Source organism: Coregonus clupeaformis, chromosome 40, assembly GCF_020615455.1.
Source record: "Coregonus clupeaformis isolate EN_2021a chromosome 40, ASM2061545v1, whole genome shotgun sequence".
Lineage (NCBI taxonomy): Eukaryota > Metazoa > Chordata > Actinopteri > Salmoniformes > Salmonidae > Coregonus > Coregonus clupeaformis.
In genome coordinates, this window is record NC_059231.1 from 28,994,072 (window position 1) to 29,022,041 (window position 27,970).

The window sequence follows — 27,970 nt, forward strand, 5'->3', positions numbered from 1 at the left end:
CTGAGGTGGCCTAGCCAGTCTCCAGACCTGAACCCAATAGAAAATCTTTGGAGGGAGCTGAAAGTCCGTATTGCCCAGCGACAGCCCCGAAACCTGAAGGATCTGGAGAAGGTCTGTATGGAAGAGTGGGCCAAAATCCCTGCTGCAGTGTGTGCAAACCTGGTCAAGACCTACAGGAAACATATGATCTCTGTAATTGCAAACAAAGGTTCCTGTACCAAATATTAAGTTCTGCTTTTCTGATGTATCAAATACTTATGTCATGCAATAAAATGCAAATTAATTACTTAAAAATCATACAATGTGATTTTCTGGATTTTTGTTTTAGATTCCGTCTCTCACAGTTGAAGTGTACCTATGATAAAAATTACAGACCTCTACATGCTTTGTAAGTAGGAAAACATGCAAAATCGGCAGTGTATCAAATACTTGTTCTCCCCACTGTACATGCCTGTCTGAAGTTTGCCAACAAACATCTGAATGATTCAGAGGAGAACTGGGTGAAAGTGTTGTGGTCAGATGAGACCAAAATGGTGCTCTTTGGCATCAACTCAATTCGCCGTGTTTGGAGGAGGAGGAATGCTGCCTATGACCCCAAGAACACCATGCCCACCGTCAAACATGGAGGTGGAAACATTATGCGTTGGGGGTGTTTTTCTGCTAAGGGGACAGGACAACTTCACCGCATCAAAGGGACGATGGACGGGGCCATGTACCATCAAATCTTGGGTGAGAACCTCCTTCCTTCAGCCAGGGCATTGAAAATGGGTCGTGGATGGGTATTCCAGCATGACAATGACCCAAAACACACGGCCAAGGCAACAAAGGAGTGGCTCAAGAGGTCCTCAAGAGCACATTAAGGTCCTGGAGTGGCCTAGCCAGTCTTCAGACCTTAATCCCATAGAACATCTGTGGAGGGACCTGAAGGTTCGAGTTGCCAAACGTCAGCCTCAAAACCTTAATGACTTGGAGAATATCTGCAAAGAGGAGTGGGACAAAATCCCTCCAGAGATGTGTGCAAACCTGGTGGCCAACTACAATAAACATCTGATAACTGTGATTGCCAATAAGGGTTTTGCCACCAAGTACTAAGTCATGTTTTGCAGAGGGGTCAAATACTTATTTCCCTCATTAAAATGCAAATCAATTCATAACATTGTTGACATGCATTTTTCTGTATTTTTTGGACAAAAGTGGCCTCGGACAAGTCCAAACGGGGAGGGGTGTGTCTCTTCATGAACAAATGCTGGTCTGCTGCTTCCAGTGTGAGGGAAATCTCAAGCTTTTGCTCACCTCATATAGAATACCTCATGGTAAGCTGCACACCCTTTTATCTACCAAGAGAGTTCTCATCCGTAATCATCATGGCTGTACACATCCCTCCGCAAGCCAACACCACTCTGACACGCAATTAACTGTATAACTCTTTTCTCCTACTTCCTGTTTACAATCAAAAGCTCAATCAGGCAGTACCAGTGACACGGTCAATACGAAAGGGGTCCTATGAAACAGACGCGAGGCTACAATACTGTTTTGCTAGTACAGACTGAGATATGTTCCGGGATTCATCCGATAGCATTGAGGCAGTCACAGGCTTCATCAATAAGTGCATAGACGATGTCGTTCCCACAGTGACTATACGTACGTATCCAAACCAAAAACCATGGATTATAGGCAATATCTGCGCTGGGCTAAAGGCTAGAGCACCAGTCTCAACGTCAACAGTGAAGAGGCGACTCCGGGATGCTGACCTAGGCAGAGTTGCAAAGAAAAAGCCATATCTCAGACTGGCCAATAACAAGAAAATATTAAGATGTGCAGTATGAGATATGGCTTTTTCTTTGCAACTCTGTCTAGAAGGTCAGCATCCCGGAGTCGCCTCTTCACTGTTGACGTTGAGACTGGTGTTTTGCAGGTACTATTTAATGAAGCTGCCAGTTGAGGACCTGTGAGGCACCCGTTTCTCAAAGTAGACACTCTAATGTATTTGTCCTCTTGCTCAGTTGTGCACCGGGGCCTCCCACTCCTCTTTCTATTCTGGTTAGAGCCAGTTTGCACTATTCTGTGAAGGGAGTAGTACACAGCGTTGTACGAGATCTTCAGTTTCTTGGCAATTTGTCGCATGGAATAGCCTTCATTTCTCAGAACAAGAATAGACTGACAAGTTTCAGGAGAAAGTTCTTTGTTTCTGGACATTTTGAGCCTGTAACTGAACCCACAATTGCTGATCCTCCAGATACTCAACTAGTCTCAAGAAGGCCAGTTGTATTGCTTCTTTAATCAGCACAACAGTTTTCAGCTGTGCTAACATAATTGCAAAAGGGTTTTCTTATGATCAATTAGCCTTTTAAAATGATAAACTTGGATTAGCAAACACAACGTGCCATTGGAACACAGGACTGATGGTTGCTAATAATGGGCCTCTGTACGTATATTTTAGTCATTTAGTAGACACTCTCAACTTGAGGGAGCAATTAGGGTTAAGTGCCTTGCTCAAGGGTAGATCGACAGAGTTTTCACCTAGTCGGCTTGGGAATTCGAACCAGCGACTTTTCGGTTACTGGCCCAACGCTCTTAACCGCTAGGCTGCCTGCCGCCCTACTCTGTTCTTTATTTTACTCTCATTATTATCTATCCTGATGCCAAGTCACTTAACCCTGCCTTCATGTACGTATCGAACTCAAATACCTCATACCCCTGCACATTGATCTTGTACTGGTACTGCCTGTATAAACTGAGTGTACAAAAATTCAGAACACCTTCCTAATATTGAGTTGCACTTCCTTTTGCCCTCAGAACAACCTCAATTTGTCAGGGAATGGACTCTACAAAATGTCGAAAGCGTTCCACAGGGATGCTGGCCTATGTTGTCTCCAATGGTTCCCACAGTTGTGTCAAGTTGCCTGGATGTCCTTTGGGTGGTGAACCATTCTTGATACACATGTGAAACTGTTGAGGGTGAAAAAGCCAGCAGTGTTGCAGTTCTTGACACACTCAGACCGGTGCGCCTGGCACCTACTAATGTACACTTTTCAAAGGCACTTCAATATTTTGTCTTGCTCATTCAACCTCTGAATGGCACACATACACAATCCATGTCTCAATTGTCTCAATGCTTAAAAATCCTTATTTAACCTGACTCCTCCCCTTCATTTACACTGATTGAAGTGGATTTAACAAGTGATATCAATAAGGGATCATAGCTTTCACCTGGATTCACCTGCTGGTCAGTCTATGTAATGGAAAGATCAAGTGTTCCTAATGTTTTGTACACTCAGTGTTGTGTATTTTATTCCTTTTGTGTTACTATTATTTTTTATTAATACATTGTTTTAATAAATGTTTGGGAAGGGCTCGTAAGCAAGTACGAGATATATAATGTCAACTTTGTAATTTCTAGCTAATCATTTATTTATATAAGTGTGGTTGTGCTGGTTTTGGCCAACAGAAGGGGCTACTCGCTCTAGTGGTTGCTTCACAAGCTCTCACTGCTGTAGTTCTTGCGCTATCTTGTCAGTTGAATGAGTGACAAACCAACCGTAAAATAAAATGTTTCAAGAAAGATTGACAACATAATTTTTCTTTACACTTCATGCCACAAACCCACTTTGTTTAATTGGCAAGAAGACGTGTGCAAGTTTTAAAAGGGGTAATTTAGAACACCATTTCAATACCACACATGCTATCTACAATGAGAAATACCCACCTGGCAGTGACCTACGAAAAAATTTAATTCAGCAATTTATTGCTTTGCTGATAGGACAGCAACAGTTGATGAACAGATCGACCTCTGCTGCAGAGAAATTGACAGAGACAACATATGAGATTACATGGATTTTGTTAGGCATAAGAAGGCCTTTACCGTTGCAGACATAGTGAAAGAGTGCTTTTTGTCTTCAGCAGAAATAATGTGCTGACTTCAGTAGCACCGATGCAATTCTAAAGCAAATAAATTAACAACAACTATCGGACACAACCATAATAAGAAGGGTTGAAGAATAGGAAAATACATTGGTAAGCAGCTAAATGAGGATGTATCAGTGGCTCTGTGTTTCAGCTTAGCATTGGACGAAAGCTCAAATGTTTGTGACATTGCTCAGTTATGCTTATGGGTCTGGTTCCCGAAAGACAAGTCTTATCGGGAAGAACTGTTGTGCTTATTACCACTGCAAAGTCAAATGAGAGGAGAGGATGTGTTGAATGCACTTCAGACCTTTATGGATGGGAACAATCTGAACTGGTCAAATCTTGCATGTGTGTGCACTGATGGAGCCCCAAAGAGAAGGGACTTGTCAGGCTGATGAGACCGAGAGAGGGTATTCCCAACTTCGCTGCGTTTCTTTGCATTATACATCAGGAGGTACTTGTGGCAAAACTCAAGAACAGAGAGTTAAAGATTGTGATGCAGCTGTTTGTACAAGTGGTCAACTTTAATGTTTCAATAGCATTGAATCATCACCAGTTTTGTGAACTGCGGCAGGAGTATTAGACAGAAAATGTCGACTTGGTGATGCACAACGAGGTGAGATGGTTATCTCGTGGCAGAGTACTTACATTTACCTTTACATTTACATTTTCATTTACGTCATTTAGCAGACGCTCTTATCCAGAGCGACTTACAAATTGGTGCATTCACCTTATGATAGCCAGTGGGACAACCACTTTACAATTATTTATTATTACTATTATTATTATTATTTTTTTTATTTTTTTTTATATATATATATATATATATATATATTATTATTATTATTTTTTTTTTATTATTTTTTTTCATTTTTGAAATTTCTTTCACAGTTTTAAATGTTTTTTTTTTTTTTAAATTAAATGTTTTTAATTTTAATTTGTTTTATATATATATATATATATATATATATATATATATATATATAATGATTACTTTTATACTATCCCAGGTATTCCTTTAAGAGGTAGGGTTTCAAGTGTCTCCCGAAGGTGGTCAGTGACTCCGCTGTCCTGGCGTCGTGAGGGAGCTTGTTCCACCATTGGGGTGCCAGAGCGAACAGTTTTGACTGGACTGAGTGGGAACTGTGCTTCCGCAGAGGTAGGGGGACCAGCAGGCCAGAGGTGGAAGAACGCAATGCCCTCGTTTGGGTGTAGGGACTGATCAGAGCCTGAAGGTAAGGAGGTGCCGTTCCCCTCACAGCTCCGTAGGCAAGCACCATGGTCTTGTAGCAGATGCGAGCTTCAACTGGAAGCCAGTGGAGTGTGCAGAGGAGCGGGGTGACGTGAGAGAACTTGGGAAGATTGAACACCAGACGGGCTGCAGCGTTCTGGATGAGTTGTAGGGGTTTAATGGCACAGGCAGGGAGCCCAGCCAACAGTGAGTTGCAGTAATCCAGACGGGAGATGACAAGTGCCTGGATTAGGACCTGTGCCGCTTCCTGTGTAAGGTAGGGTCGTACTCTGTGAATGTTGTAGAGCATGAACCTACAGGATCGGGTCACCGCTTTGATGTTAGCGGAGAACGACAGAGTGTTGTCCAGGGTCATGCCAAGGGTCTTTGCACTCTGGGAGGAGGACACAACAGAGTTGTCAACCGTGATGGCAAGATCATGGAGCGGGCAGTCCTTCCCCGGGAGGAAGAGCAGCTCCGTCTTGCCGAGGTTCAGCTTGAGGTGGTGATCCGACATCCACACTGATATGTCTGCCAGACATGCAGAGATGCGATTTGCCACTTGGTTATCAGAAGGGGGAAAGGAGAAGATTGTGTGTTGTCTGCGTTGCAATGATAGGAGAGACCATGTGAGGATTTGACAGAGCCAAGTGACTTGGTGTATAGAGAGAATAGGAGAGGGCCTAGAACTGAGCCCTGGGGGACACCAGTGGTGAGAGCACGTGGTGAGCTTGAGCGGTTTTTGAGGCTCCTCCCCCAAATCTGCTAATGCCTCTCAACCAAGGGGAGAGATGAGTCAGACTTGGAGAATCCAGAGTAGATAATAAAGCTGGCCACATTGACTGACATCACCTGCCAATACACTGAATCTCCATCTCCAAGGGAAATACAAAATTGGGATGGGGAGTGAAAAAATATATGTTTTTAGAATGCAATGGAATATAAGATGTTACATTGGTGTGTTCCCAGAGTGACTTTTTCCCCCTCCAATTTAATCCCTGCAGGTAACATGCTGTGTGTCGTCACAACATTTCAAAACAAAATCACCACACTGTTCTTACCTGACAGACAGTTTGTGCACTAACCACAACTCAGAGCAGTCACCACAGATGAACCAGAACTTTTGCAACATTTCAACTGCAATGTATTTGTGGAAGTGCAGGAGGAGCCGAGGGGGGAGTTTGAATCAAGATTCCAAGATGTACAGGAGTACAATTCGTTTTTCCACATCATTGAAAACCCCTTCCAAGTCCCAGTGTCTTCTCTGGCCCCACTTATCACAGGCCTCTCCCCTGACCATGCTGCAGTGGAATGTGAAGTTGTTGAACTGCTGGCAAATGACACCCTGAAAGCTGAGATGGGAACCAGTGTTTCCCACTTCTGGAACATGGTCCCTGACACAGAGTACCCAGCTCTGAAGCAGTGTGTGCAAAAAGTAATGTCCTTTTTCGTGAGCACATACACTTGTGAATCAACATTTTCAACCATGAACTTTGTGAAGAGAAAAACACAGGAACAGACTGACCAATGGACATCTGGACTGCATTACAATGATTGCAATGACACAGTACAAGTATTGTATGAGGAGTGTCAAGGAGCAGCAGGCACACTTCCACTCAACAAACTATTAAGTATGTTGCTCTTCAATAGGGGTGTTTATAACATGACTAGGCCTATTTGTTTTATGAGAAGAGTCAAGGAGCAGCAGGTACACCTCCACTCATCAGGTTATTAAGCAGGTTTGCTCTTCACTAGGTGTGTTTATGCATGGCTATTTGATTTATGTGCTGCATTTGGAGTGTATTTTTATAATTACGTTAGCAGACAAAACTACTTAATTGAGGTATGTTATTTTAATTTGCGTATAACGCGGTGGCTCTCTCAGTGATTGAATTCTGCCAATTTGTGACTACCACTGTTCTAGAGGAGGAAATCAAGGTGTTACGTGGCCGTATTGAAAACAGGCAGACAGAAGACAGTTCTTCCTCCAGGGCAAGCCACCACTGTTAGGTGTCGAACACACATACAGACTGAGAAAGAGTCTATGTTGTTTTCCCCTGATAGGAGCTCACTTCATCTGCCTGAAGGTCTACACATACAGGAAGTGCTAATCACTATGAGAAAAGGTAATTCCTCCTCCATCCCATTTTATGTTGTTAACACCACCAAACACAGTGTCACACTAGGCCCGTGTACTAGTTTGGGACACATAAAGACTGTTAAAGTGGTGTACCCAGCAGCAGTGGAGCAAGTGGAGAAAAATCTGACACAGACACAGAAAAATGAGACATTTTTTATTCAGTACAGGAAGATAAAACAGCCACAACTGAAGAGCCTAGCTCTACTCCAGACAGCAAAACATGGGACCCTCCATTAGTATTAGATCAGTTGACCATTGAACAACAGGCCACTGCCAAGAGAATGCTTTTGGAAGTGTAATGCTTTTTCAAGGAATGAGGATGATATAGGCTGTATTCCATCACTCCAAATGCACATCACATTGAAAGACCCGACCCATGTACAAAAGACTTACATAAATGTTCCAAAGCCAGTACACCAGGAGGTGAATGAGTACCTGCAGGACCTAATCAACAGGGGCTGGATCACAAAATATAAGTCACCCTACTTCTCACCCATTGTCTTGTGTCAGAAAGAAAGATGGGAGTTTAAGACTCTGCTGTGACTACCGAGAACTGAACCAGAAATCCGTACCAGACAGACACCCCATCCCTACAATGCATGACATGTTAGACAGCCTCAGTGGCTTCCTTACCAGGGGTTCCTCGACTAAAAAAGCCACCCTCTCACCGCTTTCATCACACCCTGGGGCTTATATCAGTGGCTGAGGATTCCCTTAGGCTCCGCCCCGGCCAAGTTCCAGAGGAACATGGAGGAGTGTCTGTATTTGGCCTTGTGTTTCAGGTTCTTATCCTGCTGAAAGGTGAATTTGTCTCCCAGTGTGTGTTGGAAAGCAGACTGAACCAGGTTTCCTTTAGGATATTGCCTGTGCTTAGCTCTATTCCGTTTATTTCTATCTGTAAAAAAAAAAAAAATATCCCTAGTCCTTGCCGATGACAAGCATACCCATAACATGATGCAGCCACCACCATGCTTGAAAATATGAAGAGTGGTACTCAGTGATGTGTTGTGTTGGATTTGCCCCAAACATAACGCTTTGTATTCAGGACATAAAGTGAATTTCTTAACGACATTTTTTGCAGTCTTACTTTAGTGCCTTATTGCAAACAAGATGCATGTTTTGGAATATGTTTTATTCTGTACAGGCTTCCTTCTTTTCACTCTGTAATTTAGGTTAGTATTTTTGAGTAACTACAATGTTGTTGATCCATCCTCAAAGTGATATTCAATGTCTGTTTTTTTTTATATATACCAATAGGTGCCCTTCTTTCGAGGCATTGGAAAACCTCCCTGGTCTCTGTGGTTGAATCTGTGTTTGAAATTCACTGCTTGACTGAGGGACCTTACATATAATTGTATGTGAGAGGTCATTCAAAAATCATGTTAAATACTATTATTCCATGCAACTTATTATGTGACTTGCTAAACCAATCTTTACTCCTGAACTTATTCAGATTTGCCATAAAAAAGGGTTTGAATACTTATTGACTCAAGACATTTAAACTTTTCATTTTTTATTAATTTGTAAAAATGTCTAAAAACATAATTCCACTTTGACATTATGTTTCTTTTTGTGTAGGCCAGTGACACAAAATCTCAATTTAATCCATTTTAAATTCAGGCTGTAATACAACAACATTTGGAAAAAGTCAAGGGGTGTGAATACTTTCTGAAGGCGCTGTAAAAGGCTTAGAAAATGTAAAAAACAAACTTGCTGCATGCAAGAGTCGATCGGCTGAAGTAAGTATCACGAGTCAAGTGAGCAAATCCACTATGCTACAATATTATCTCTGCACTAATATGCAAGTGACTCATTTTATTGACACTTTCAAGAGGGCATGTCAGCAGGAAGTTTCCCGCCTGGTAACATTAGCCAATCAAATGCATGCATTTGACTTGCTCGAGAATTGAAACAATAACAATAACAAAGTGGGCCCCAAGACGATTGAATACTGTCTGTTTACTACAAAACATCCCTGGACTTAGAAGTCCAAAGAAACATGCATAGTACGGACAACATTTCTTAACCTGATCCCAAATCTAGTCCCAATGGCCACAGGAGTTGGCAAGACAGTACAAACAGATCTGGGACCAGTCGACATTTTGTCCTCTATACACACACCTGGAAGTAAACACAGGAGGTCAGCACGGCTGGAATAGTTGTTTTTATACTGCTAACAGTATTCTATATTTGGTGTGGGAATCTTGGGTTACATTTACATTTTAGTCATTTAGCAGACGCTCTTATCCAGAGCGACTTACAGTTAGTGAGTGCATACATTATTTTTTTCATACTGGCCCCCCGTGGGAATCGAACCCACAACACTGGCGTTGCAAGCGCCATGCTCTACCAACTGATCTACACGGGGCAGTAGGTAAACATAAACTATACCATATATGTTTGTGCTGTGTACCCAACTCCTGTGGTTGATGTCATACCAAATACACATTTTGGCATAACAATGTCCATAGGAGTTAAACAGACTGCACAAACAGATGTGGGATCAGTCTAATCAACTACCAGCATTGTATTTTCCGTGGGTTATTGGAAGCCAAGGATGATACACAGTACTTAAGAAAGTTTTCTGAAAAGCTTTCTGGTAACATGTCATTGGAAGGTCTGCTTGTAAGTCAGACTTTTTGGACGTATTAGACTAATGTGTTTTGATCCTCAATAACTTGAAGTAAATGAATTGGTATTATTGTATTTGAGAGGCTTTGTCTCAAAGCAATCTGGCTCATATATCAAATAAAACAAAGACAAATGGATTGGACATGTATAGCACTTTATTTCCAAGCGCTCCAAATGCTTAATTATTAATTGTAAAGGTGAATACTAGCCTCAAAATTGTAAAGGGGAACTTTTTCTCTCTCTCATCTCTCTCTCTCTCTCTCTCTCTCTCTCTCTCTCTCTCTCTCTCTCTCTCTCTCTCTCTCTCTCTCTCTCTCTCTCTCTCTCTCTCTCTCTCTCTCTCACTCTCACTCTCACTCTCACTCTCTCACACACTAACTCATAAAGCCTTCCCCCCTCTCTCCACAGGTGCTGCGAGTGGTGCGTCTGATAAAGATCTCCCCGGCACTAGAGGACTTTGTGTACAAGATATTTGGTCCCGGTAAGAAGCTGGGCAGCTTGGTGGTGTTCACAGCGAGCCTGCTCATAGTCATGTCAGCCATCAGTCTACAGATGTTCTGCTTCGTGGAGGAACTGGACCGATTCACCACCTTTCCCAGAGTAAGAGTTATTGGAGCACAACCGGTATAATGTGTTATGATGCAGTCATAATCCATTATAAGACCTGTTCTAAGCATCTATGATCCCATTTTAATGGTATTCCTTCAGTGAATCATGTAGGCCTACTGTAGCTCATTCACTCATTCATTCACTGCCTTCAAGGGTAAGACCTCATTCACTCACTTATGGTAATCAATGATTGCGATAAGTTTAATATTACATTTCATATTCCTGAATTGTCATTTTCCTGATCAACTGAACCTGTGGCATAAGAACAGGTCCCACTATTAACTCACTATTTTCTCCCCACTGACAGACATTCAAAAAGTCAGGAAAATCATGCTAGTGTGGTATATTTTTGTGTGTCGACAGATTTCTAAGTGCTCATCAGCTTCTTTCTTTCTCATTAGCCACATCGTTTCATCCACCATCTCTCTTTTTTCCGCTTCCACTCATTCCAGCACAGTGGGACTTGGTGTGGTTCTCGTAAACAGATGCCACTCGTTTGCCGCTCCTCGTCTTCTTTTTCCAGGACGCGGCCACACACACACACAGACATACACACACACACACACACACACACACACACACACACAAACAAACTCACATATGGACTCACACATGGATACACACCAACCACACACGTGCATGGACACACTCTCATACACACATTGGCACATACAGTGGGGAGAACAAGTATTTGATACACTGCCAATTTTGCAGGTTTTCCTACTTACAAAGCATGTAGAGGTCTGTAATTTGTATCATAGGTACACTTCAACTGTGTATCATAGGTACACTTCAACAATCCAGAAAATCACATTGTATGATTTGTAAGTAATTAATTTGCATTTTATTGCATGACATAAGCATTTGATACATCAGAAAAGCAGAACTTAAAGGTTTCGGGGCTGTCACTGGGCAATACGGACTTTCAGCTCCCTCCAAAGATGTTCTATTGGGTTCAGGTCTGGAGACTGGCTAGGCCACTCCAGGACCTTGAGATGCTTCTTACGGAGCCACTCCTAGTTGCCCTGGCTGTGTGTTTCGGGTCGTTGTCATGCTGGAAGACCCAGCCACGACCCATCTTCAATGCTCTTACTGAGGGAAGGAGGTTGTTGGCCAAGATCTCGCAATACATGGCCCCATCCATCCTCCCCTCAATATGGTGCAGTCGTCCTGTCCCCTTTGCAGAAAAGCATCCCCAAAGAATGATGTTTCCACCTCCATGCTTTATGGTTGGGATGGTGTTCTTGGGGTTGTACTCATCCTTCTTCTTCCTCCAAACACGGCGAGTGGAGTTTAGACCAAAAAGCTATATTTTTGTCTGATCAGACAACATGACCTTCTCCCATTCCTCCTCTGGATCATCCAGATGGTCATTGGCAAACTTCAGACGGGCCTGGACATGCGCTGGCTTGAGCAGGGGAACCTTGCGTGCGCTGCAGGATTTTAATCCATGACGGCGTAGTGTGTTACTAATGGTTTTCTTTGAGACCGTGGTCCCAGCTCTCTTCAGGTCATTGACCAGGTCCTGCCTTGTAGTTCTGGGCTGATCCCTCACCTTCCTCATGATCATTGGTGCCCCACGAGGTGAGATCTTGCATGGAGCCCCAGACGGAGGGTGATTGACCGTCATCTTGAACTTCTTCCATTTTCTAATAATTGCGCCAACAGTTGTTGCCTTCTCACCAAGCTGCTTGCCTATTGTCCTGTAGCCCATCCCACCCTTGTGCAGGTCTACAATTTTATCCCTGATGTCCTCTCTGGTCTTGGCCATTGTGGAGAGGCTGGAGTATGTTTGAGTGATTGTGTGGACAGGTCTTTTATACAGGTAACAAGTTCAAACAGGTGCAGTTAATACAGGTAATGAGTGGAGAACAGGAGGGCTTCTTAAAGAAAAACTAACAGGTCTGTGAGAGCCGGAATTCTTACTGGTTGGTAGGTGATCAAATAATTATGTAATGCAATAAAATGCAAATGAATTACTTAAAAATCATACAATGTGATTTTCTGGATTTTTGTTTTAGATTCAGTCTCTCACAGTTGAAGTGTACCTATGATACAAATTACAGACCTCTACATGCTTTGTAAGTAGGAAAACCTGCAAAATCGGCAGTGTATCAAATACTTGTTCTCCCCACTGTATGTATACACACCGCACACACATCATATAGTTTATGATGTCCCCCGTGGATAGACTTGTTGCTGGGTTTATCTTTATCTGCAGTGACTTGGGGGGTAGATTTAGGAGAGGAGAAGAGATGTGAGCAGAGGGGAGAAGAGGGGGGAGGGATCAGTGTTGAGCTTGTGATGTCACGAGAGGCTGTGTCCTGGAGGGACGTTACATCCCCCTGAGGTGGCTGCAAACCCAGACAGCTATGGCTCCATCTGCTGGTATGGTCGGGAACTCTACCCCTCTATGGCCAATCTTCCCACGCAGCTGAAACAAATGAGGAGCTGATGAGCTGAAGGTTTGGGAAGGGAAGAGACACAGTCTCCAACCTGGGCTCTCTGGAGGACAAGAGTGCTGCACGTCCACTTCCATGAGGAATATAAGGATTTGGAGATACTTACCTTTGGGAAATACTCACCTTTGGATATATGCACCTGTGGAAATACGTGAGAGACATTTGGAAGGACTTTTGGCTGGGTTGGCCACTAGCTGCAACGTGGACTACAGTAAGGCTGGGGAAGAGTTATCTGAGCGAGTGAGAATTATGATTTTGGATGTGGAAGAGACATCCCTGAACTGTTAACCCTTAAAGAGCCACAAGAGAACAGAATTTTGTTATATTTTCGTTAATTTCCCAAGACCTATAATAAAATCCTTGTTTTGTTTGAACCTTGTCTCCTTGCACTACTTGAGCAATCCCGCTGAAAGCTGTGTAGCCTCTCGTGACGTCACAAGCTCTATCCCAATACCACCCCGTAGCCCTCCCCCTCCGTTTTGTGCGATCCCGCAAGCCCAATCGAGACATAGTGGTATCCCAATTAAATTAGAGGGCTGAAAAGGTGATGTCCAGACTTTCTATAGAGAAATATGTTAAATATAAGATGGCGGCGCTGACGAGGGCGCACATCTTGCCGGTTCCTGCTCGAATTTGCTTTTTGTGGCTATTTTTGCATTCATTATTACTTTGAATGTTTGTGCAATACTTTTCTACGACCGAAAAACACTTCTGGATCATGAATCAGAAGTTATGCACTTATTTCTCAGCCTCCCCGATCTGGAATATTACATTCGCTCCTTTGTTCCACGCACAGCGGGCTTACCTGTTGCTGCTGACCAAGATGACCGAAGGCAACACCGGCAACAAAGAAGAGGAATGAAAGGGGGATTCCAAGCTAGGATGAAAAGAAGGGCTACACAGCCTCCTCTTCCTAATATCCTGATGGCTAATGTCCAATCGCTGGAAAATAAACTTTGTGAACTCAGAGCAAGGCTTCAATCGCAGAGGGACATCAGGGAATGCTGTGTCTTTGTTTTTACAGAGACATGGCTTACGAACGATACACTCGACTGCTATTCAACCAGACAACTTTTCAATTTTCCGTATGGATCGAACGGCGGCTTCAGGTAAGAGTAGGGGGAGGGGTATGTTTCCTCATCAACAATTCCTGGTGTACCGAAGTTGAAAACATCTCGAGCTCCTGTTCATTCGACCTGGAGTTTCTGATGCTAAAATGCAGATTTTGTACACTCAGCGAACTGTACAAAATCATTATCCAGCAAGAATCCTCTCACCTGGAAGCAGCCTTTATTGGAGCGGGGGATTTTAACTGAGCACGTAAAATATATATATATATATACACAAATGTATCATGTCCCTCAAAAAAAAAACATGCTGGACCATGTCATTTTGGAGACAATTTTATTATAAATAAGAATAGTTTCTTAACACTTTTTCATTCATCTGGATGCTACCACGATTACAGATAATCCTGAATTAATTGTGAATAATGATGAGTGCGAAAGTTACAGAGGGTCAAAGATCATACCCCCAAGACATGCTAACCTCTCACCATTACCAATAACGGGAGGTTAGCATGTCTTGGGGGTATGACTTTGACCCTCTGTAACTTGTGCAGCCAGGATCCATACAGTGAGCAAGTTCAACACTTTCTCTCTGTTTGTCGTACTGGTGCATGTGTGATCAAGTGTGTGTTGCTTGTGTGTGTTTGCCATTTCACTGGCGGAGCTTGTTTTCGGGAGGTGGGTTGTGTTTGTGAACTCATTTTAGCTCACAACAAGCTTGTAGCATGGCTAATACTAGACAGAAAAACGCTGCAAAGCTCAATACGGAAGAGGAATACGTATCAAGCACACCACTCCATGAACTACTCAATCAACAAAAATAGTTCTATGAAGATTTAATAGATCTGCAGGAAAATAACTTTATGTCCTTCCTGCAACTCTATGGATTTTACCAACAAAAGGGTTGAATAATTTAAACACAGTTTGGAGTTTACGCAGTCAGAGGTGGAGGAGCTAAAGGGTGCGAATGTCACCAACCAGACCATATTCAAAATCATGGCTGAGGATTTCACAATTTTACAAACAACACTTGACACATATGAGACTACCTCGAAAACCGAGGTGCAATACCATTTTAATTGATGGAATTGAGGACGTAAAGACTGAAACTTGACATGACATAGAAGTCAAGGCCAAGAAACTCCTGGCAGATCAACTCAAACTGGACCCTAAACTCATGGAGATGGAGAGGGTGCATATGAATGACACTTTCTTCCCCGATGGACGGCCCAGATCTATAGTGGTGAAACTACTCAGGTTCAAAGACGTGGAGGAGATTCTCAGAAGAGCCAAGTGCCTGAAGGGAACCAACATCTTCATCAATGAAGACTTCTCCGAAAAGGTACGCCTCAAAAGAAAGGAAATGCTGCCACGACTAATTGGCCTATGGCAAGTGACTCCGCTATAGTCAAATGATTTGACACGCACGCACATACACACACACACACACACACACACACACACACACATATTTATTCTACTTTGTTCATGTGTTTCACCTAACCTCATGACCAAAAACACACATTACTCTAAATGTCATTACCCTCTGAAGTCTTCAGTGGTGTTATGTGGACGGTGTCAATGTGCATTCCATAGGAAGTGCACTCCTATTGATACAACTAACACACATATATGGTTGTATTGGACATTTGAGACATGCACTTCTATATTTCCGTTCCATTCTCTGGATGATTTCGACTGTGTATCTCTCTTAGTTGGACAAGATGTCAACCCTGATAACATGGTTTTTAACCCATTAGATATTAATGAAGCGAACAATATATATAATGATTGTGTTGATCCAGATTCAAATTTCCTGAGATTTACCAGAGATGAGTTTATGACTTGTGATTACTATAATGTTAAGCAATTTAACAACCTGTATAGCAGTTTATCTCATTCCAAGACAAGCTTATTTCATTTGAATGTTCACAGTCTTCCTAAACATCATGACCACCTTGTTCATTATCTGTCTTCTCTCAATCATTAATGTTCCATTGTTGCCCTTTAAGAAACATGGTTGACTGAAGAGACAACCATGCTTTATGACAGTGGGGAAAAAAAGTATTTAGTCAGCCACCAATTGTGCAAGTTCTCCCACTTAAAAAGATGAGAGAGGCCTGTAATTTTCATCATAGGTACACCTCAACTATGACAGACAAATTGAGAAAAAAATATCCAGAAAATCACATTGTAGGATTTTTAATGAATTTATTTGCAAATTATGGTGGAAAATAAGTATTTGGTCACCTACAAACAAGCAAGATTTCTGGCTCTCACAGACCTGTAACTTCTTCTTTAAGAGGCTCCTCTGTCCTCCACTCGTTACCTGTATTAATGGCACCTGTTTGAACTTGTTATCAGTATAAAAGACACCTGTCCACAACCTCAAACAGTCACACTCCAAACTCCACTATGGCCAAGACCAAAGAGCTGTCAAAGGACACCAGAAACAAAATTGTAGACCTGCACCAGGCTGGGAAGACCAAATCTGCAATAGGTAAGCAGCTTGGTTTGAAAAAATCAACTGTGGGAGCAATTATTAGGAAATGGAAGACATACAAGACCACTGATAATTTCCCTCGATCTGGGGCTCCACGCAAGATCTCACCCCGTGGGGTCAAAATTATCACAAGAACGGTGAGCAAAAATCCCAGAACCACACGGGGGGACCTAGTGAATGACCTGCTGAGAGCTGGGACCAAAGTAACAAAGCCTACCATCAGTAACACACTACGCCGCCAGGGACTCAAATCCTGCAGTGCCAGACGTGTCCCCCTGCTTAAGCCAGTACATCTCCAGGCCCGTCTGAAGTTTGCTAGAGTGCATTTGGATGATCCAGAAGAGGATTGGGAGAATGTCATATGGTCAGATGAAACCAAAATATAACTTTTTGGTAAAAACTCAACTCGTCGTGTTTGGAGGACAAAGAATGCTGAGTTGCATCCAAAGAACACCATACCTACTGTGAAGCATGGGGGTGGAAACATCATGCTTTGATGTTGTTTTTCTGCAAAGGGACCAGGACGACTGATCCGTGTAAAGGAAAGAATGAATGGGGCCATGTATCATGACATTTTTAGTGAAAACCTCCTTCCATCAGCAAGGGCATTGAAGATGAAACGTGGCTGGGTCTTTCAGCATGACAATGATCCCAAACACACCGCCTGGGCAACGAAGGAGTGGCTTCGTAAGAAGCATTTCAAGATCCTGGAGTGGCCTAGCCAGTCTCCAGATCTCAACCCCATAGAAAATTTTTGGAGGGAGTTGAAAGTCTGTGTTGCCCAGCGACAGCTCCAAAACATCACTGCTCTAGAGGAGATCTGCATGGAGGAATGGGCCAAAATACCAGCAACAGTGTGTGAAAACCTTGTGAAGACTTACAGAAAATGTTTGACCTGTGTCATTGCCAAAAAGGGTATATAACAAAGTATTGAGAAACTTTTGTTATTGACCAAATACTTATTTTCCACCATAATTTGCAAATAAATTCATTAAAAATCCTACAATGTGATTTTCTGGATTTTTTTCTTTCTCATTTTGTCTGTCATAGTTGACGTGTACCTATGATGAACATTACAGGCCTCTCTCATCTTTTTCAGTGGGAGAACTTGCACAATTGGTAGCTGACTAAATACTTTTTCCCCCCACTGTATATCTGTTCTTAGTTCAGAATTTGTTGAATGGGGCATGCTTATTTAAGATGGAGAGGAAAGCACTTTTAAAGAACAACCAGGCATACTCTACTGACGGAATGAGGTCAATATCCATCCAGGATACCCGGGCCAGGTCAATTAGAAAGACCTGCTCGCTAAAGTGTTTTAGGGAGCGTTTGACAGTGATGAAGGGTGGTCGTTTGATCGCGGACCCATTACGAACGCAGGCAATGAGGCAGTGATTGCTAAGATCCTGGTTGACGACAACAGTGAGAGACTTATTTCTGGAAAGGTGGATTTTTAGAAGTAGAAGCTCAAACTGTTTGGGCACAGACCTGGATAGTACGATAGAGCTCTGCAGGCTATCTCTACAGTAGATTGCAACTCCGCCCCCTTTGGCAGTTCTATCTAGACGGAAAATGTTGTAGTTGGGGATGTGTCTGAATTTTTGGTGGCCTTCCTAAGCCAGGATTCAGACACTTCTAGAACATCAGGGTTGGCGGAGTGTGCTAACACAGTAAATAACTCAAACATAGGGAGGAGGCTTCTGATGTTAACATGCAAGAAACCAAGGCTTTTACGGTTACAGAAGTCAACAAATGCTAGCACCTGGGGAATAGGAGTGATACTGGGGGCTACAGGGCCTGGGTTAACCTCTACATCACCAGAGGAACAGAGGAGGAATAGAATAAGTTTATACGGCTAAAGGCTTTAAGAACTGGTCTTCTAGTGCGTTGTGTACAGAGAATAAAAGGGGCAGATTTCCGGGATTTGTAGAATAGATTCAGGGCATTATATACATACAGTGAGGGGAAAAAAGTATTTGATCCCCTGCTGATTTTGTACGTTTGCCCACTGACAAAGAAATTATCAGTCTATAATTTTAATGGTAGGTTTATTTGAACAGTGAGAGTCAGAATAACAACAACAAAATCCAGAAAAACGCATGTCAAAAATGTTATAAATTGATTTGCATTTTAATGAGGGAAATAATTATTTGACCCCCTCTCAATCAGAAAGATTTCTGGCTCCCAGGTGTCTTTTATACAGGTAACGAGCTGAGATTAGGAGCACACTCTTAAAGGGAGTGCTCCTAATCTCAGTTTCTTACCTGTATAAAAGACACAGAAGCAATCAATCAATCAGATTCTAAACTCTCCACCATGGCCAAGACCAAAGAGCTCTCCAAGGATGTCAGGGACAAGATTGTAGACCTACACAAGGCTGGAATGGGCTACAAGACCATCGCCAAGCAGCTTGGTGAGAAGGTGACAACAGTTGGTGTGATTATTCGCAAATGGAAGAAACACAAAATAACTGTCAATCTCCCTCGGCCTGGGGCTCCATGCAAGATCTCAACTTGTGGAGTGGCAATTATCATGAGAATGGTGAGGAATCAGCCCAGAACTACACGGGAGGATCTTGTCAATGATCTCAAGGCAGCTATGGTCCACATAGTCACCAAGAAAACAATTAGTAACACACTACGCCGTGAAGATCTGAAATCCTGCAGCGCCCACAAGGTCCCCCTGCTCAAGAAAGCACATATACAGGCCCGTCTGAAGTTTGCCACTGAACATCTGAATGATTCAGAGGAGAACTGGGTGAAAGTGTTGTGGTCAGATGAGACCAAAATGGAGCTCTTTGGCATCAACTCAACTCGCCGTGTTTGGAGGAGGAGGAATGATGCCTATGACCCCAAGAACACCATCCCCACCGTCAAACATGGAGGTGGAAACATTATGATTTGGGGGTGTTTTTCTGCTAAGGGGACAGGACAACTTCACTGCATCAAAGGGACGATGGACGGGGCCATGTACCATCAAATCTTGGGTGAGAACCCAAGTGGGTCATTGATGGGTATTCCAGCATGACAATGACCCAAAACACACAGCCAAGGCAACAAAGGAGTGGCTCAAGAAGAAGCACATTAAGGTCCTGGAGTGGCCTAGCCAGTCTCCAGACCTTAATCCCATAGAAAATCTGTGGAGGGAGCTGAAGGTTCGAGTTGCCAAACGTCAGCCTCAAAACCTTAATGACTTGGAGAAGATCTGCAAAGAGGAGTGGGACAAAATCCCTCCTGAGATGTGTGCAAACCTGGTGGCCAACTACAAGAAACGTCTGACCTCTGTGATTGCCAACAAGGGTTTTGCCACCAAGTACTAAGTCATGTTTTGCAGAGGGGTCAAATACTTATTTCCCTCATTAAAATGCAAATCAATTTATAACATTTTTGACATGCGTTTTTCTGGATTTTTTTGTTGTTATTCTGTCTCTCACTGTTCAAATAAACCTACCATTAAAATTATAGACTGATAATGTCTTTGTCAGTGGGCAAACGTACAAAATCAGCAGGGAATCAAATACTTATTTCCCTCACTGTACAAAGATATGGAAGGATATGAGTACAGTGGAGGTAACAATGAAAGCGATAGCATCACTGGAGGCACCGATTGAGCCGGTCTCCGCATGTATGTGGGGTGGGGAGCTATCTGAGGCAGGTTGAGCGGGACTGGGGGCTCTACAGTGAAATAGTACAATAAGAACTAACCGAAACAGCGATAGGCAAGGTAGAATAATATTGAAGACATCAACACTATGAAATAACACATATGGAATCATGTAGTAACCATAAAAGTGTTAAACAAATCAAAATATATTATATATTTTAGATTATTCAAAGTAGCCACCCTCTGCCTTGATGACAGCTTTGCTCACTCTTGGCATTCTCTCAACCAGCTTCAACTGGAATGCTTTTCCAACAGTCTTGAAGGAGTTCCCACATATGCTGAGCACTTGTTGGCTGCTTCTCCTTCACTCTGCGGTGCAACTCATCCCAAACCATCTCAATTGGGTTGAGGTAGGGTGATTGTGGAGGCCAGGTCATCTGATGCAGCACTCCATCACGCTCCTTCTTGGTCAAATAGCCCTTACACAGCCTGAAGGTGTGTTGGGTCATTGTCCTGTTGAAAAACAAATGATAGTCCCAATAAGCGCAAAACAGATGGGATGGCGTATCGCTGCGGAATGCTGTGGTAGCCATGCTGGTTAAGTGTGCCTTGAATTCTAAACAAATCACATACAGTGTCACCAGCAAAGCACCCCCACACCATCACTCCTCTTCCTCCATGCTTCACAGTGGGAACTACACATGCGGAGATCATCCGTTCACCTACCCTGCGTCTCACAAAGACACGGCGGTTGGAACCAAAAATCTCCAATTTGGTCTCTTGATACCAAAGGACAGATTTCCATGGGTCTAATGTCCATTGCTCGTGTTTCTTGGCCCAAGCAAGTCTCTTCTTCTTATTGGTGTCCTTTAGTAGTGGTTTCTTTGCAGCAATTCGACCATGAAGGCCTGATTCATGCAGTCTCCTCTGAACAGTTAATGTTGAGATGTGTCTGTTACTTGAACTCTGTGAAGAATTTACTTGGGCTGCAATTTCTGAGGCGGGTAACTCTAATGAACTTATCCTCTGCAGCAGAGGTAACTCTGGGTCTTCCTTTCCTGTGGCGGTTCTCATGAGAGCCAGTTTCATCATAGTGCTAGATGGTTTTTGCGACTGCACTTGAAGAAACTTTCACAGTTCTTGAAATGTTCCATATTGACTGACCTTCATGTCTTAAAGCAATGATGGACTGCCGTTTCTCTTTGCTTATTTGAACTGTTCTTGCCATAATATGGACTTGGTCTTTCACCAAATAATCTTCTGTATACCACCCCTACCTTGTCACAACACATCTGATTGGCTCAAATGCATTAAGAAGGACATACATTCCACTAACTTAACTTTAAAAAAGGCACACCTGTTAATTGAAATGCATTCCAGGTGACTACCCCATGAAGCTGGTTGAGAGAATGCCAAGAGTTTGCAAAGCTGTCATCAAGTCAAAGGGTGGCTACTTTGAAGAATCTCAAATATAATTAGTTTGACACTTTTTGGGTTACTACATGATTCCATGTGTGTTATTTAATAGTTTTGATGTCTTCACTATTATTCTACAATGTAGAAAATAGTAAAAAATAAATAAAAACCCTGGAATGAGTAGGTGTGTCCAAACCTTTGACTGGTACTGTATATCTTCACCAAATCAATGCAAACTGGTATTGTTCCTAAAGATTTGAAAATGGCCAAAGTTATCCCCCTCTATAAATCTGCTGATCCCAGATATTTTACAAATTGTCACCCAATATCTGTATTACTATGGTTTTCTAAAATTCTAGAAAAATTGGTGTATAAAAGAATGTTGAAACATTAAAATCAACACAGTATTCTATATGAGCACCAATATGGTTTTTGTAAAAACTACTCCACAGATATGGCTCTTTTGCAACTTGTGGATAACATCTTTACAGCCTTGAACAACAATCAATACGCTCTTAGCATCTTTTTAGATTTATCCAAAGTGTTTGACACGGTTGATCATGAAATATTACTTTTCTAAATTGCATTATTACGGTTTTCTAGATTATACATATCATTGCCTATATAGTTATGTTTACGATAGAGAACAATTTGTTAATGCAAACGACTGTGCATTTACCAGTGCCAAGATATCCTGTGGCATGCCACAGGGTTCGATAATTGGACGTTTGTTATTCCTAATCTATATCAATGACATTGCTGCTGTGTCTTCTACTGTACTATCCATTCTCTTTGCTGTTGATACCAATTTGATTTTATCATTCAATAATTTTGACTCACTAATTAATGAAGCCAACTCAGGCATGGCCAAATGTTCTGAATGGTTCCAGATAAACAAATTATCTTTAAATGTTAAAAAATCTAACTTCATTGTATTCACTGTTAAGAATAAGAAATACACTACATGGCCAAAATTATGTGGACACCCCTTCAAATTAGTGGATTTGGCGACGCATGTGGCAAGGACTACAGACTATCACGGACTACAAAGGCAAATCCTCCCAGACGAGCTTAACACATTTTATCCTCGTTTAAAGGCAGACAATATCGTTCCATCCAAGAAGACTCTCACTGCTCCAGACGACCAGGTGCTTTCGCTCTCCGAGGCTGATGTGTGGAAAACTCTCAAAAGAGTGAATACTCACAAAGCTGCTGGCCCATATGGCATCCCTGGCTGCTTCCCTGCTACTGAGCCATTTACTTAAGTTCATATTCTTATCTTTTATTGTTGTTGCATTGTTGAGAAGGAACCTGCAAGTAATCATTTTGTTGGACGGTGTATACCATGTGTATCCCGTACATACGACTAATGAAACTTGAAACTAATGCAGAGACAAACAATTATGCATAGTTTTTGGTCATAAAGTTAATTGACAAATATCACTATTTAACAAGCTATCTGACTAGCTAACATTAGCCAGCTAGCTATACATTTAGCTTGCTATATAGGTGTTTAACATTTGTATGAATTGTAATTTGTGTTCTTTCATGTTTTCGGGATGCCTGAGCAAACCAGCAATTGCAAACCAGGCTGTCATCTTATGAAACTCATTGGATATAAAGAGTCTAGCTCCCGGGACCACCCATACATAAAAATGTATGCACACATGACTGTAAGTCGCTTTGGATAAAAGTGTCTGCTAAATGGCATATTATTATTATTATTATTATTATTATTATTATTATTATTATTATTATTATTATTATTATTATTATAGTAGTAGTAGTAGTATTATTATTAGTATTATTAGTATTATTATTATTATTAGCTAGGTAAAGCATTTATTGCAAATTAAATAAACTATTTTGTAAGCCTTGCTGTTCATTACTTTACTTGTAATTTTTCTTTATTGTAGTAGGCTAATGTTAACATTAAGAATGGAATATACTGTATGTGTCATGCAATGCAGCTGAAGTAACGTAGCTAACTATTTTCTTGCTTATTGTGTAGTGGAGGATAAAAAAAACATGTATGCCTTCAGAAAGTATTAAAAACACTTGACTAATTCCATATTTTGTTGTTTTACAGCCTGAGTTCAAAATTGATTAAATAAATATAAAATCTCACCCATCTACACACAATACCCTCTAATGACAATGTGAAAACATGTTTTTAGAAATGTTTGCACATTTATTGAAAATGAAATATCTCATTTACGTAAGTATTCACATCCCTGAGTCAATACATGTTATAATCACTTTTGGCAGTGATTACAGCTGTGAGTCTATCTGGGTAAGTCTCTAAGAGCTTTGCACACCTGGATTGTACAATATTTGCACATTCTTGGTTGGCTGTTGATCATTGCTAGACAGACATTTTCAAGTTTTGCCATAGATTTCCAAGCCAATTTAAGTCAAAACTGTAACTAGGCCACTCAGGAACATTCAATGTCGTCTTGGAAAGCAACTCCAGTGTATATTTGGCCTTGTGTTTTAGATTATTGTCCTGATGAAAGGTTTATGTTTCTCCCAGTGTCTGTTGGAAAGCAGACTGAACCAGATTTTCCTCTAGGATTTTGCTTGTGCTTTGCTCTATTCCATATTTTATCCAGAAAATCTCCCTAGTCCTTGCCGATGACAAGCATACCCATAACATGATGCTGCCACCACAATGCTTGAGTATATGAAGAGTGGTACTCCGTGATGTGTTGTGTTGGATTTGCCCCAAACATAACGATGTGTATTAAGGAAATAAAGTTCATTTCTTTGCCACATTTTTTAAATTTAACTTTAGTGCCTTATTGCAAACAGGATGCATGTTTTGGAATATGTGTATTCTGTACAGGCTTCCTTCCTTTCACTCTGTCATGTAGGTTAGTATTGTGGAGTAACTACAATGTTGTTGATCCATCCTCAGTTTTCTTCTATTACAGCAATTCAACTCTGTTTTTAAGTTAACATTGGCCTCATGGTGAAATCCCTGAGTGGTTTCCTTCCTCTCCGGCAACTGAGTTAGGAAGGATGCCTGTATCTTTGTAGTGACTGAGTGTATTGATACACAATCCAACGTGTTATTAATAACTTCACCGTGCTCAGAGGGATATTCAATGTATGTTTTTTTGTTTTTGTTTTCCCCATCTATCAATAGGTGCCCTTCTTTGTGAGGCATTGGAAAACCTCCCTGGTCTTTGTGGTTTAATCTGTGCTTGACATTCATGGCTCGACTGAGGGACCTTACAGATAATTGTATATGTGGGGTACAGAGATGAGGTAGTCATTCAAAAATCATGTTAAACACTATTATTGCACACAGGGTGAGTCCATGCAAGTTATTATGTGACTTGTTAATCACATTTTTACTACTAAACTTATTTAGGCTTGCTATAACAAAGGGGTTGAATACTTATTTTCATTTTTTATTAATTTGTAAAAATGTCTATAATCATAATTCCACTTTAACATTATGTGGTTTTGTGTGTAGGCCAGTGACACGTCATGGGGTATTGTGTGTAGGCCAGTGACACTGTGAAAATCTGTGAAAATCTCAATTTAATCAATTTTAAATTCAGGCTGTAACACGACAAAATGTGGAAAAAGTAAAGGGGTGTGAACAGGGGCGGTGTGTTCATTAGGGCGATATGGGCGACGCACTGCCAAACGGGAAAAGGAAGGGATTTTTTTTCTAATCAATTATATCACGGCAACAGTAGTTATCAGTGTTCTAATCTAGACGTCTGATCTGCCACTAAATGTCCAATCAGGCTAAAGTCGTGCTTCAAATGGCCCCGCCCCTTTTGGGGCGATTTCAGTCAGGTTGAAAATCGCCCAGGAGTCTCTCATAGACTATCATGTAAAATTTTTTTTTTTTTCAAATATCAGAGCTTTCAATACAATCTCTATGGGTTCCGGGGAGGGCTTGCACTTACGCGCTTTCGTCATACGTAACATAAGTAACCATGAACATAACTAAGAAAAGAGCGGGTAGCAGCGTCAATCAATTCACGTACAACTGTCAAGATGGCTAGCTTTGCGAGGCAAAGATGAAACTGAGGGCTCCACCAACCCTGGTATTTTTCTTGGACTTGTCAACTTTGTGGCACAATTAGATGAGGTGTTTGATGACCATCTTAAAAATGCTAAAGTTTTCAAGGGCACATCAAAGACCATTCAAAACGAGCTACTGGAGTGTATGCTAGCGGTCATGAGGGAACATATTGTGGAGGAGGTGAAGTCGGCGAACTTCGTAGCTATCCAAGCTGACGAGACCACGGACGTTTCTACACAGACACAGCTGGTGCTTGTGCTGAGGTACATAGATAGCAACCACAAAGTGCAGGAGCGCTTTTTGAGTTCCTTCCCATCTCGGAATCAACCTCAGTCTCAATCGCCAGTGTGCTTTTGGAGAGACTGAACGGTCTTTTTGCCGACGACGAGAAAGTCAAACTCATTGCGCAAGCTTACGATGGAGCCAGTGTGATGAGGGGAGAGAAGGCTGGTGTGCAGCAAAAGGTGCGTGAGCATTTCAAGAATGCCCATTACGTGCATTGCTATGCGCATCAGCTGAATTTGATCATGCAGCAAGCTAGAACAGTTTCAGTACAAGTAATGTAGCCTCTCTCTCTCTTTGTCCCTCCCTGTCTGTCTCTTTAACACACACACGCCCAAATCAGTTCACAGTTGATGTTGTTTAAAATAGTTATTTTTCATTTTAAAAAAAGTAAAAAAAAAAATAATCTGTTCATGTTCATTTTTACAAATCTATACAATTGTTCAGAATATGGTTGTTCATATTTACAAATGTCACGGTCGTCTTCAAATGGAGTAGACCAAAGCGCAGCGTTTGAAGTGAACATGACTTTATTTAATAAAGTGCAACACGAAAAACAACAAACAACGACGAAACGTGAAGTCCAACAGTACATAGACTAAACAGGAACAAAAACCCACAAACACAAGGTGAAAACACACAGTTTAAATATGGCTCCCAATCAGAGATAACGAGCCGACAGCTGACACTCGTTACCTCCGATTGGGAGTCACATGACAATACAAGCACACCAAACCAAACACACCCAATACACAACAAAGCCAACCCAAAAACCCAACAAAACGAACACACCCTGACTCAAAATACAAGTCCCGGAGCCAGAGTGTGACAACAAATCTATACAATTGGCCAGAATATGGTTGTTCATTTTTACAAAGCCATACAGATAGCTGTGTTTACCTTTTCTAGAAATTATTTTCAAATTCTGTTTTCAGGCAAAATGTCTATCACTGTTCATTTTCACAAATCTATACAAGAGGGCAGAATATGGAAGTCTATAAAAATGTCTTATTACCAATAACTTGCATCAATGTTTTCAGTAGCCTCTATCAAAAGCTCCTGCTTGCTTGTTGTGAATTATGCTCAGGTGGACATATTTCCAATTCAACCATGAGGCCTTTTTGAAGCAAGTAATGTGTATATCAGTATTGACTTATATGCTGCCCCTGTCTTCATGTTGTTGCTGGACATATATTTTTTTAAATGTGTGTAGGTCACCTAAATCATCAGAAAAATTGCCCCCCCTGAGAATTTTTTCAGGAGCCGCCACTGGGTGTGAATACTTTCTGAAGGTACTGTAGCTATCTAGGCAATATGTGTAAGAACCCTAAAACATTTGGTGTACATATTAGTTCAGAACAGTGGTTTTAATTGCTTTCACTGGTTAATCAATAATCATTAATCTCCAATAAATTGAGTGAAGGAAATGTGACTGTTACATGTCAAACTGCTATTATGTAATGAAAGTCCTGCAGCAGTAGCCTACTACGCCACATTGAACCACAGCCAGAGGATGGGTACATTATGGGCACATTGTTGTTTTGCAGTTCTCATATGTTGTATGAGAACTACAAGGAAAGCTATTGCTGCCGCCAGTACAGGCATTGTGAAAACACAAGGCTAATTTTCAATGATTTGATTTATAAGGATCCCCATTAGCCGACGCCAATGGCGACAGCTAGTCTTACTGGGGTCCGACACATAATGAATAAGACATTGCAGACAATTATTTTTTATTTTTTTACAATTTACATACATTTAAAAACATGAACATGTAGTGTGTGTGTGCATCTATCATTTACACATACAGTGGGGAGAACAAGTATTTCATACACTGCCGATTTTGCAGGTTTTCCTACTTACAAAGCATGTAGAGTTCTGTAATTTTTATCATAGGTACACTTCAATTGTGAGAGACGGAATCTAAAAAATCCAGAAAATCACATTGTATGATTTTTAAGTAATTGATTTTCATTTTATTGCATGACAAGTATTTGATACATCAGAAAAGCAGAATTTAATATTTGGTACAGAAACCTTTGTTTGCAATTACAGAGATCATATGTTTCCTGTAG

The 27,970-nt window shown here is 41.5% G+C and overlaps 1 protein-coding gene across 3 annotated transcripts in view; it reads left to right on the forward strand.

Moving 5' to 3' along the window:
* The window catches only part of nalcn (sodium leak channel, non-selective), a 327,441-nt gene that overhangs the window by 152,319 nt on the left and 147,152 nt on the right, over window positions 1-27,970 (forward strand). For all 3 annotated transcript variants that reach the window (XM_041863638.1, XM_041863654.1, XM_041863648.1), the window contains one exon: window positions 10,317-10,508. In XM_041863638.1, coding sequence (XP_041719572.1) covers window positions 10,317-10,508 — 192 coding nt within the window. The remainder of the gene's footprint in view (window positions 1-10,316; window positions 10,509-27,970) is intronic.